Consider the following 13760-nt stretch of genomic DNA (forward strand, 5'->3'; position numbering starts at 1 on the left):
TTCAAACTGACTTTGCAAGGGTTTCCAAGGAGCGACTGGTGAGCTTGAACCACCAACCTTGCAGTTCAAACTGACTTTGCAGTCTAGCACATTAACCCACAGCGCATTAGTTGTGTGAAAATTATTGAGAAAATATGCCATTAAAAAAAAACCCAGTCTTAGAACTTTGTCATTGCTCTGACAAGTCCTCCGATTCAACATAACAACATATCTTCATTTTAAAGATATTAAAAACAAGCAGGGATACTATCTGAATCACCACTTTATCTTTGCACAGTGCCTGGTACCCAACAAATACTTGCTGAATGAATGCCTGAGTTTATTATAAGTCCAGGTATCGTTGTCAGAATTTTATCATTTTCAGATTTCTCTAGTGGTTTTTCTTAGTATGATTACAGAGAACTCCTGGTGTGGCCTGCAGGATCAGCACTGGATTGCGAACCACAAGGTCGATAGTTCAAACCCACCAGCTGCTCCTCAGAAACCCTATGCAGGGTCACTATGAGTCAGAACTGACTCAACAGCACTTAACAACAACATGTAGACAAAGCAGAGTAAGAGGAAAAAAAAGATTAAATTTTAAGTGTGGCTTCAAAAATGCTATTATCACCAAGCACAAAGCAACAAATAGGTAAATGTATCTGACATTGTCCTTTCTGAACCAGACCAGGCTTAACCAACCCTGGTAATTACAAATTCAATTACAAATTAATAAAGACAAAGCAACTTCAAATGGCTTTTTGACAAAGTTTTTAATTAAGCATGGGCTTTTAGCTTGGTCCACCCTCAGTGTAACCTTTTAAGTCATGTTAACAGACAGTGAAGGGCTACAGGGCCATAACAATGTTGCTGGTGTTGGTACAACTTCATCAGAAGGCATGAATATGACCCGCAGGAAAAAACAATCCACAGAGAGAACACAATGAAAACACCTACTGTTTTACAAATCACTCTTGTTACCACGGACACAAAATGGCAGTTACTGTTAGTAAATCAGCCTAGGAACACTTAAAAGAAAACAAACAAAAACTTTAGACAAATAAATGGGAACTCATTTTCAGGGATAAGGGTCTTCATTCACAATTTAAGTAGAAAATATTTCAGGGTGAAGCATTTTTCTTATCCACAAAACAATGGTAAACCAACATACATTTTGAGGAATATATTAAAGGAATACAATAGCTTTACAACTATCTTGTTAGTAGATATTTCAATTAACGTTCTGCAGAGTATAAGTAGCCCAAAGTTCAGCAGCAAGATATCGCAACTTAACAAGTAAATACAGTGTCAAAGAGTTATACTGGAGAAGAGAATAAAGGACAATCAATGATAATTTAATCATATGAAACATGATACATCGCTAAAATACAGTCCACTTAAATAGCTTCGTGATCAAGACTGTTAAATACTGTACTAAATGCCATTTCAAACATAAAATATCTTAAAATTTTTGTGCTTAAACTTTTTTTCTTGTTAAACTATTTCTTACATCCAATACTGCCACCGTAACTGATATTACAATGGATCACAACTTTCACAGACACATCAACGTTAAGACATTTACTTATGAGAAAATAAGTCACTTGTCATTAGTTCACAGTGTGGGAAAGTGGTTTACACTCTGTCTTGAGAAGGGCTTTAAGTTAATCAGCAAGTCCTTCACAGAAATTTCCTGATACCAGATGCAGTGCAGGGTTATTTGAAAAAAAGAAAGAAGAAGAAAAAGGAAAGTAACACATCACATGTTGAAAAGAAAAATAAACTTTTTGATTCTTCATGGGTATCGTCTAAGTGACCTTCGTCTTCTGTTGTAGAAGTGCCTGAGTCCATGTTGACGTGAAAAATTCATCATGTAATTTTGTTTGCGAGTGCTGTTCAAACCAAAGAGGGGAGGGGGAAGGAGGGAAAAGAGAAAGAGCATGTAAGCGCCATCACTGAAAGCAAAATCTATTCCAGGTCCTAAATTACTCTGAGATTTACTTGAAAAATTATAAGGTTAATAGATCAGGCAGACATTACCAGTCAAGGACAAAGTAACTTAAGTCTGATACCAGTTTTTCTTCAGCTCTGAACCAGGGAAGATGGCACATTTTCTTGATTTATAACAGAAATGGACTGTAACTATTTTTGGATAGTTTGGATATTTTGGATATCTAATTTAATTTAAAATTTAAGCTGCTTCGGAAAACGTTTACCTACATGGATTTCATGCCCCCTATGACTTTATTTAAATATATCTTTAAAAAGTAGGAAAATAATCTCTTTAGCAAATATCCTCATTTAAAATTTAAATCATAAAGACAAACAAAAAATGTGTTAGCTGTATGAATTGACCTTTCTATTTCACGCAGCCTCAGGGGACAAAACGAGGATGGTTTTCTGAGTCTTGGATTCCATAGTCATCCTCAATCAATACGCAGCTGTGGAAATATTCTATAAACTCTATTGACAGAGTCCATAAAATACTAATAAAGTATAACTGATTATATAAGTCTCTCTATAGTCCTTCTCCCCACAGACATACAAACATTCATACTTACATATACAAGGGGCTTCAAAGAATTCATGGAAAAATAGAATAAAAGATAATGGAATTTTTCCACAAACCTTTTGAAGTCCCTATACTTTAATGTGATACTGATAAAAAATACTGAAAATAGATTTCAGGAGCCCTAGTAAACTATATAATACTGATAGCTGCTAAAGTTTTAGTATGGCAAATATACTTTTAAAAAATCATAACTTACAATATCATTGAAATAAAAATACCATCTTCACACACTGACCTGAGTGATAATAACTGTCTATTGATGGTATCAATATACAGGTTTTGAGTGTGTGCTTCTATATGCACCAAATTCACTGAGGCGCTGGAATACTATGATGACCCCAAAGCCCTTTTCTACTAATTTCATTGACTCACAAATACATCTGGAGTGGGATGGTGTCATGTGATGTGATCCCGCCATGAAGATCAATGTAACATGAGCTTGAGTTAGGATAAAGAGAAAGGAAAGGGCAATTTGCACTGAGCAGGATTGATAACTGCACTGGGTTATCAGTGGTTGTAGATTTATCAGACAAGGTGTAAAATAAAACTTTTAAACCTAGTGTATCATACTAATTAAGCACAGAAAGGTACTTGTAAAATACAGAGAGCTTTAAGACAAAACAATTTTAGAATGAAGACAAATTATTAGGAAATAAAATTTGCAATAAAATGTCTCAAAGGAAAACGCAGACACTAAATTTCATCAGATGTGCTTAATCAAAAAGCAGTAGCAGCTGTGCTGAAAATCTGATAAAAGGATATACATCAAATTGATGTATATTTTATAAATGAAAATAAAGTGCTAATTAATTTCCCTCCTGGATTTCTACACTGTCAGAATGCTTGGAAGCATAGAATATAATCTGAAGACATTGTAGAGAAAAAGACCACCCTCCCCTCCCCCAAATTGTCTTCAAGTTGCTGTATTTCCTCCACCAGTGTTGCAATATTACATATAGTAACTAAACTGATCAGTTTCAGTTCCATAGTTGAAGGATAAGCAAATTTATTTACTACTATCAGCTGCTATAAATACAAATTGTAAACTCAAGTTTTTTTAAAAAAACAGTAACAGAACCATGATTTCATGTATTGAATGAATTAACGGTCAAGGAAAAGAATCCTATTACTTCTCCTCAAAAATCTCAGGAAAGGAGCCCTCATGGCAGAGAGGTGAAGCAATTGGCTGCTGAATGAAGGTGGTTCTAACCCACCAGCTGCATCATGGGAGATGGGTGTGGCAGTCGGCTTCCTTCAAAGTTACAGTTTTGGAAGCCTTAGGGAATATTTCTACTCTGTTTTACAGACTCAACTCTGAGTTGGAATCAACTTGACAGCAGTGGATTTGGTTTTGGGTGGGCCCTTGCTTTCAGTGTACCAGCACAAAGACCCCTAAACTTACCCTCTTCACCTCAATTCTTTCCTCTTATGAAAGAGGTTCAACTGGAAAGAGACCATGAAATACTAAGAAAGTACAATGGCATGCATAATTGTGTGTATGCATGTGTGTATATTTGCACATACATACACAACTGATGTTGCACACCAGTTTCAGCTAATTTCCCCACAAATGCTGGCTTTCCCTTGCTCTAAACCCTTTCAAAATTCTGTCTGTGGAGCAATTTAGCTAGACAGTTCAAGTCTTGTACACATTTAATCTCATTCTGTTTTTCAGGTCTTTTCTTTTACACTCCAAAGCAGACTACTCTATTAATGTTTGATTTGAACCTTTTCTAACTGCCTCATCTGCTTACTTCCTCACAGTTACTTCCTCAATGTGTATTTACAGTTCAAGTATCACATTTTAAATAATTGATCCTCCTACAGAAGTGATTTCCACCCCCCTCTACTCTGGCCTTGTCCAAGACTGCTCTCTTTTTGTGTACTTCTGTTCATATCTTGCCTCTTCAAGCTTAAACTCCCCCTGCTGTAGGGGCTTGTTCCCCAGCTCTCCCACCCCATATCACAGCACTGAGCCTCTTGTCTGACCTGGGGGTGGTCGGGGCATGTCTGGTGAACTCTGGGTGACTTACTGATTGGATTCCTGTTGTAAGTCATTACTCTTTAACTATAAAGAATAATTGCAAAGTTAAAGAAATAAAAATTATCCTGTTGGAAACATGTATAAAAATATAAGGCACTCAAAGAGAATTTAAAATAGGTGGAATATTTTACATTAAATAAAAACATAAAAACTCTGAACACTGAAAACATTTAGTTATCTAAATGCAACCGAATGTGATCTCAATCAATATATGGGAACAAAGAAACAGTTAATTTTAACAGACGTTGACATTCATGTTTTAAAGAAATTTCTCCATGTAATTATAATTATGTACTATGGAACCAATTTAAACTCTCCATTTGTGAGAAAATAAATATTAGCAGGTTATACCTCTTAACTACCCTGACAATCAGGCCAGTGGTGGAAGCTTACATCCGATATACGGGTCATTTTGATTCATATGAGTGCTCTTATTTTGAGCAAATATGAGGGGGCTTTCTATTATCTTTTAATTCCATTTTTTCTGGAATGTTCTGAAGGCCACTTGTAGATGTATCAGCAGGTCTCTGGATCATTGAGAATGTTGTGTCATGTGTTCACTGTAATACATGTTTGGGGTCCTGATGTGATGCTGTAGGATAAGCACTGGACTGTTAACCACAAGGACAGTGGTTCCAACCCACCAGCCACTCCTTAGAATATATAGAGTCACTATGAGTGGGAACTGACTCTTTGGTATTTGACAACAGCAACATACATGCTTAGTGTTCATATAATCATAATATCAAATGGCCACATTTTCAAAGCATCCTTGAAACTAACTGGTAGTTTGGTATTTGAAATATAAATATTAATCTTTGACGTTAGTAAGGTCAGAATCAAATGAAGCAGATCTTTCTAGTGTATAAAATAAAATCAAGCAATATGGGAAGTTTTGCCAAAACATTGTCTCCAGGACCAGCCAATAAACTGATGTGGCTGTTAAATTGCTATCGTGAAGTGACTTCTAAAATTGCTAACCTTCAGGGTTGGACATTAGGGGAGTTGTAACAAGCTTAAAGAACTTATGTTTTCTTTTTTTGAGGAGCAGATTGGTGAGTCTATTTTAATTATTTCTACTTGTATATGCTGTTGTTAAGTGCTGACCCATAGCGACCCTGTAGAGGGTTTCCGAGGAGCAACTGGTGAGTTTGAACTACCAAGCTTGTGGTTCAAACCGACTTTGCAGTCCAGCGCATTAACCCAAAGTGCCACACCAGGGCTCCATTTATATTTGTATAGCTATAGATTTCATAACTGATACAATAACAATGTGATAGATTGTTAGATTTATTTTTTCACTATAATTACATGGTAAAGCAATTTTTATAATAAGATCAATAAAAACAGGTAACATGCATTCCAAGGCACATCAACTATGTCACTTGACATATCAGTTTGCTTTGGCCATGGATAGAACGGGGTTCATTTTTAAATTCTCTCATTATGAGTAAGTCAATGAAAGACAAGACGAGAGAATGAACATCAATGGCTTCTTAGTAATGCTGATTTAAATGCCATTATTACTGAAGGAGTTTAAGGGCTTTAAGGGCTTCAATGGCATATTGAATTACACAATGTTTCCCTGTTTCTGCATCAGGAATATGGAGCAAGATCCTGCTCTTTTAAAATGTGACTGTTCATTGAAGCTACTCTCTTACTTTGCTTACTTATTGATAGGTAGTAAGCAAATAACAAGTAATAAAAAATTATAAGAGATTTAAACAGAAATGTTAAGCTTATTTATTTTCAGAAAAAAAAATCCAATTGCACTTGATAGATTTCTAAAGGAAATGAAGAACATAGAGAATTGGTAGAAGTGAATTTGAGCACATAGAAATTGAGGTAATTTTACTGATCAGTAATTGATTTATCAACAAAATAGATGGTACAATATATAACAATTTATATGAATGCAGAAGGATCCATTGTACTGTTAGCCAGTATACCAATATTGTTGTTGTTAAGTGCTGTTGAGCTGGTTCCGACTCATACAAGCCTGTATAGGGTTTCTGAGGAGCAGCTAGTAGGTTTGACCTGCTGACCTTTTTTATTACAGTCCAGTGCTGATTAAACAGAGCCACACCACGATTCCATTCCAATAGTGGTGAGGGTATCACAGGAAGCTACCATTCAACCTAACAACAATGACCCTCCATAAAGGATGCTCTGCATTTTATTTTCAAGATCACACGTATTTTCAGGAAGGCTGTATGTAAATAAGAGTAAGGCACAAGTTGCTGCTGTTGTTGTTCAGTGCTTACATCCGATATACGGGTCATTCTGAGTCAGTTCCAACTCCTAGTGACCCTGTATAGGGTTTCTGAGAAGTGGCTGGTGGATTTGAACCACCGACATTATGGTTAGCAGTTGAGTGCTTATCCAAATATAACTCATAAATGCTGCATATTTCATATTTCTTCCTTGGCTAAATAGGGGTGATAATGGTATCTCCTAATGTCTATCCCAGGAAGTTGAAACATTGAAGGAAAACTTCTAGCACACTATCTAGGTATTTATTAAATGACAATCATTCACTTTCTTAAGTTTTGCCATGTTTAGAGGACAAATGTAAGTATATATTAAGGGTGGCAAATCTTAGTTAAGGAAAGTATACTGCAACTCTCAAGTATTGTGAGTAAATTCACCTCCTTCTGTCAATTCACTTATTAACTCAGCATAGACTTAGTAAGTCAAGACACTCTCACGGATCTCCTGTACTGTGGGGCCTTTGAAAGACACAATATTTAAGGAGAGACCCTATCTCTTTAGACTATATGTCTACTTGTGTTTTTCCCTCATAACAAAATCACAAACTGTGAGTGCATCCCAGACTCAGAGGACCAACTATGTCTAATTTGTTGTGCAGTGAAGGATGCAAGTTTCCACCCTGGTCTATGCTGTTGTATCTAACATTGTAGAAATTAGGGAACTATCTCAATTTGGCTGAACTCTGAGTTTAAATGGATATAGATTTCAAGTGTTCCAGTATATCCCAATCCTATTAAAATTTTTGTCTTTTACAGATTTTTCTTTTCAGTTGCAAAGGTCTTCTTAAGAACTTCTTAGTTAACTGAGGTGATGCTGATGAAATTATTAGTAAACAGTTGCCCAGATTTAGCAAGAGGACTTACCTTACTCTAGTGGAAAACCAATGACAGCAAATAATGAAATATAACACAAGTTAAAAAATGCCTTTCAATGCATGCAGCACTCTGATTACTCATAAAAGTCTGATCAGGCTTAGACGCAATATAGGGCTTTTCATCTCTTTTGAAAATAAAAATTAAAGAAGTTATTTCTTATTCTTCTATACCCAATATACACATAAATTTTACTTTTCTATGTAATGCAACATGCAATCTTTGCTCATAACCATATGTCAAGGTATATGTAGCTATAGTACTACATTTGGCATAAATGTTGCATATTAAATAGAAATATCAAAGTAATAGTTTAATATTAATATTTAATATCAGTAACTACTATGGTTAATTTAAATATATGATTTGTCAATTTACATTTTAAGAAATACTGCTTCCTGGATAAATTAAGAAACAGGCCTTTCAAAGTATAAAAATTCTCCACATCAGATAAAAGTCAAATTTAATAAAGGATAAATATGCTTTGCAACAAATGTAATATGCTGGTCTCCATAAATCATTTGTGCCAAAAATGTGACAATATCTTGGTAATGAACAGCATGAGGGGATGGTCATGATGGAGCTCATATTATTAAAGTCTGATAAATGCATTTAAAATCCATAGTTAGTAATACATTCGTTTTCAGTTCTCAGTAAATGTGGTAATAATTCACTTTTTAATAAATCAATTTACAAAGGCTTACCCTTTACTGAGCAATTGGTTTTCAAGGTACTCATGCAAAATTTGGTCCACTTTATTATACACATGACAGGTGTGACTTAAGACACACACGCAGGAAATGTGATGTGTGGATGAAATGCATAGTTGGGTGAGGTAATTTCTTAGGTTAGAAGTATGAGTGCCCAACAAAAGAGGTTGAGACAAAGAATGCTCTTTTATCCTAAGAAGAACCCCATCAGCATGGATCTTGTGAGGGATCTGCCCAAATGTTTTCAAAAACATGTCCTAAAAACCAACTATTTCACACTAGCAAATGAATTCAGAAAGATTAGATTTCTGGCACTTGATTGTCAATGGCTGTGTTAGACTACAGCGTTCAGACTTTTACAGAATGAGGACTTTTCGTAAGCTAGTGAGGCTGGGAAAAATGATCTGTCAATCGGGTTTATCTGGTATGTGATGGATTAGTGGGAGCTAATCGTCATGAAGTGCAGTCCATGTGCAGGTTTTATTGAAGAACATCATCAGAGCAGGAAGATCAGACTCTGAAACAAGCTAAGGCATAAATGACTTTGCTTGTTAAAATCTAAATGGGTGCTTTAAAAAATCTTTATAGAGTGAGGTTTGTCATTCTATATATCTGTATTTCTGATCCCCAAATCCTTTCATACGTAGTATTTTAAGATTAAACCATTAAATTATAGAATATATTCTTTATCTTGTTCATTAAGGAGCCCTGGAAGTACAGTGTTGAAGTGCTTGTCTGCTAACCAAAAGGTAGGAGTTGGAACCCAAGTGTTGCCCTGCTTTAGTGAAGATGTAGAACCCTGGAAACCCTGTGGGGTGGTGCTACTGTATCCTGGAGGGTTGTTATGAGTTGGGATCAAGTGGATAGCAGTGTATTTTTTTTTTTATTTTGTTCATTTCTGATGTGATCATAACCCATGAAATATTTTCAAAGGTACTAAAATTGCTCTCATCAAACTTGGATGTCTTCTTGGTTAATAAGGGCAAGATTGAGACTAAACTCAATGTAAGAGACCATGCATGACCACTGTTTTCTAGATTTCTAGAGGTTTTGAACATGTGTCCTTGGTACACATGCTCAAAAGCAAACTAAGGTAATATAGTAGATTAAGGCCATTCTTCACTTAAAAAATAAAATAGTTGATAATTTTTTTAAGTGAAATATATGGCCCAACCATTAGTTGCAAAAACATATTAGTAGTCTGCTTGACAGCTGTTCAGTTAGGTAGTGCTTATCTGTCATGGGGTGTGCAGCTCAGTCAGCTGCTCTCCCCATCTCATTCAAGGACTCACTACGACTAGTTTCCAGATCTGAATGCTCTCATGGAAAACTATAGTTAAGGGATATTTTCAATTCATTCGGCTTTCTGAGAGCATTCCTAAATATACATCCTCTGTAGCAAAGATATCAATATTACTATTATTAGATAACAATAATATGACCATTATTAAAGAGATCATGAATAGTACTGGTAGATCATGACAGGAACATTGGCTAGTTTCTTTGTGCCTCACTTGGTTTAAAGATCCTCTGAGAGATTATAATATTTTATTTTTTCTGAACTCTCTGGAACTTTCTGCTTATTTTATTAAGCAAATAGAATGAAATAATTGAAGTAATTAATTTGTAGGGCTACCCAGGCTATATTAATTAATGAATGCTTTAAAATGTTTTGTGACTCATAAAAGCAGTACTTGGGAAAGGCACAATGGCATAGCAATATTAAATCCTGAGATCAGAGCAGAACATCAAAAACATAGGTCTGAAAAATATAATTTCTTAGTATTATATTTTTCAAACAACTTATATATTGAGTTCAAATTCATGAGGTATTTATTCTCTCAAAAAAAAAGAAGGAAAATAAAATAAAAGTAATTCCTTGAATTTTAACACATTTTTGATATGTCATTAAAGAGAGCACTTGCTCTTAAGAGTTATATGTGTAATAAACGTGCTATATCTAGGCATATGTATATCTGTATAAATTCACTGTTCATCTCTCAGTCTGTGGCACAGCTGTGGTGGCTTGGGTGCTGCTGTGAGGCTGGAATCTAAGGCACCAGTATTTCAAACACCAACAGAGTCACCCATGATGGAAAGGTTTCCCTGGAGCTTCCAGATTAAGACAGACTATTAAGGAGGACCTGGCGATCTGCTTCTAAAGAAATTGGCCACTGAAAACCTTAGGAATAGCAGTGGAACACTGTCTGATGTAGTGCTGGAAAAATGAGGTCCTCAGAATGGAAGACAATCAAAATACGACCAAGGAAAAGCTGACTCTTCAATGTAGAACCAACCTTAGTAACATAGATGGAGTGAAGCTTTCAGGACCTTCATCTGCTGGTAGGGAACAACTCAAAATGATAAGAAACAGCTGCAAACATCTATTAATAATTGGAACATGTAATATATGAAGTATGAATCTAGGAAAATGGAAAGGTGTCAAAAATGAAATGGAATATTTTAATGAACTAAAATGGACCGGTATTGGCCATTTTGAATCAGAAGTTCACCACTACTCATGAATTGATATGCTCTACTATGTAGATTGATATGATCTACTATGCCGGGCATAACAAACTGAAGAGGAACAGCGTCACATTCACTGTCGAAAAGAACACATCAGGATCAATCCTAAGGTACAGTGCTGTGATAGGATAGTATCCAGATGCCTACAGAGAAGACAAGTTAATATGACTATTATTCAAATTTACACACCAACCACTAATGCCAAAGATGAAGAAACTGCTTTTTTTTTTTTTTAACCAATTTCTGCTATATGAAAGTGATTAAACATGTGCACAGTCAAGATGCAGCAATGATTATTGGTGATTGGAATGTGAAAGTTGGAAAAGAAAAAGAATCAGTATATGGAAAATATGGTCTTGATTAGCAGAAATGACATCGAAGATCTCATGATGGAATTTTGCAAGACGAAGAACTTATTCATTGCAAATGCCTTTCTTCAACACCATAAAGAGCAATTATACACATGGCCCTCACCAGATGGTATACTCAGGAATCAAATAAACTGCATCTGTGGAAAGAGACAACAATGAAGCTCAGTGTCATCAGACAAAGCCAGGGGCTGAATGTGAAACAGACCATCAATTTCTATATGCAAATTCAACTTAAAGCTGATGAAAATTTCAACAAGTCTATGATCAGCACTTTATGATCAGCACTGGAGTCCTGGTGTGGTGCTGTGGGTTAATGTGCCAGACTGCAAAGCCGTTTAAACTGCAAAGTCGGTGGTTCAAGCTCACCAGCTGCTCCTTGGAAACCCTATAAAGGGTCACTATGGGTCGGAATTGACTCAACGGCACTTAACAATGACAACAACATGATCAGCACTGGACTGCTCCTCGGAAACCCTATACAGGGTCACGATGAGTATCAACTGACTCATGGCAGTTAACAAATTAATATGAGAGTCAAAGTATGACCTTGAGTACATCTCACCTGAATTTAGAGACCATCTCAAGACACATTGAATACTAATATAAAAAATCAGAGCAGATGTGGGATGATGTGGAGAATATCATATGTGAAGAAAGCAACAGGTCATCAAAAAGATAGTAAAGAAAGAAAATATCCAAGAGACTCTGAAACATGGTATTGAATATAGAGAAGCTACATGCGTGGAAGAAACGATGAAGTAAAAGATATGAACAGAAATTTTTAAAGGGCAGCTTGAGAAGACAAAGTAAATTATTATTGTGAGATATGCAAATCCCAGAGTTAGAAAACCAAAAGGGAAAAATACACTCAACATTTCTTAAGCTAAAAAAAAAACTGAATAAAAATTCAAGCCTTGGGTTGCAATATTGAAACATTCTATGGACAAAATCTACCCACTTGTCTGTCAGTTTTCCTTACTGTGGTGGCTTGCATGTTGCTCTGATGATGGAAGCTGTAACACTGGATTTTAAATGCCAGCAGAGTCACCCACAGTGGACAGATTTCAGCAGAGCTTCCAAACTAAGGCAGACTAGGAAGAAGAGGCAGACCACTTCTGAATGGTTAGCCACCGAAAACCTTATGAATGGAACATTGTCAGACATAGTACTACTGGAAGATGATCCCTTCAGGTTGAAGAACTGCCTCCTACAGTAAGGCTGACCAGGATGATACAAATGACGTAAAGCTTTCAGGACCTTCATTCGTTTATGAGCCACACCTCAAAGTGAGAAGAAACAACTGCAAGCATCCATTCATCATTAGAACTTGGAATGCACAAAGTATGAATTTAGGAAAATTTGAAGCTGTCAGAAATGAGATGCAATACATAAAGATTGATATCCTAGGCATTAGTGAGCTGAAATGGGCTGGTGTTGGCTATTTTGAATGTGACAATCATATGTTTTGCTACTCTGGGGATGACAAATTCAAGAGAAATGACATCACATTCATCGTCAAAAAGAACATTTCAAGATCTATCCTGAAGTACAATGCTATTTGTGGTAGGATAATATCCATGTGCCTACAAAGAAAACCAGATAAAACAATTATTATTCAAACTTATGCACCAACCACTGAAGTCATTAAAAATCCTACCAACTTTTTCAGTCTGAAATTGATCAAACATGGAATCAACATGCATTGATAATTACTGGTGATTGAAAAGCGAAGGTTGGAAACAAAGGGGATGGATAAGGAGTTGAAAAACAGGGCTTTGGTGATTGAAATGATGCTGGAGATCTCACAGGACGGAATTTTGTAAGACCAATGACTTATCCATTGCTAATAATTTTTTAAACAATGTAAAAGAAGACTATACACACAGACCTCACCATATGAAACACACTAAAATCAAATGAACTATATCTGTGGGAAGAGATAGTGGAAAAGCTCAATATCATCAGCTAAAACAAGGCCAGGGGCAGACTATGGAATAGACCACCCACCACTTATATGCACTGCTGAAGCTGAAGAAAATGAAAACAAGTCCACGAGAACCAAAATATGACCTTGAACATATTCCACCTAAATTTAGAGACCATCTCAAAAATAGATATGATATATTATTAGACACTAAGGATCAAAGACCAGAGAGCTGTGGGATGACATCAAGAACATCATACAGGAAGAAAGCAAAAAGGTTGTTAAAAACACAGGAAAGACAAAAGCGGATGTCAGAAGAGACTCTGAAACTTGCTTTCCAAAGTAAAGTTGCTTAAGCAAAGTGAGATGAGGAAGATTTCAAAGGATAGCTTGAGAAGACAAAGACAAGTATTTTAATGAACTGTGCAAAGACTTGGAGTTAGAAAACCACAAGGAAAGGTGTTGCTCAGCATTTCTCAAGCTGAAAG

General features: G+C 35.9%; 1 protein-coding gene across 2 annotated transcripts in view; it reads right to left on the minus strand.

The window, feature by feature from the left end:
• Nucleotides 1-1774: 1774 nt before the first annotated feature.
• Nucleotides 1775-13760, minus strand: part of RELN (reelin) — a 646525-nt gene continuing 634539 nt past the window's right edge. For both annotated transcript variants that reach the window (XM_006834371.1, XM_006834372.1), the window contains one exon: nt 1775-1871. In XM_006834371.1, coding sequence (XP_006834434.1) covers nt 1775-1871 — 97 coding nt within the window. The remainder of the gene's footprint in view (nt 1872-13760) is intronic.

This window comes from Chrysochloris asiatica, unplaced genomic scaffold (genome assembly GCF_000296735.1).
Source record: "Chrysochloris asiatica unplaced genomic scaffold, ChrAsi1.0 scaffold00010, whole genome shotgun sequence".
Classification (NCBI taxonomy): Eukaryota; Metazoa; Chordata; class Mammalia; order Afrosoricida; family Chrysochloridae; genus Chrysochloris; species Chrysochloris asiatica.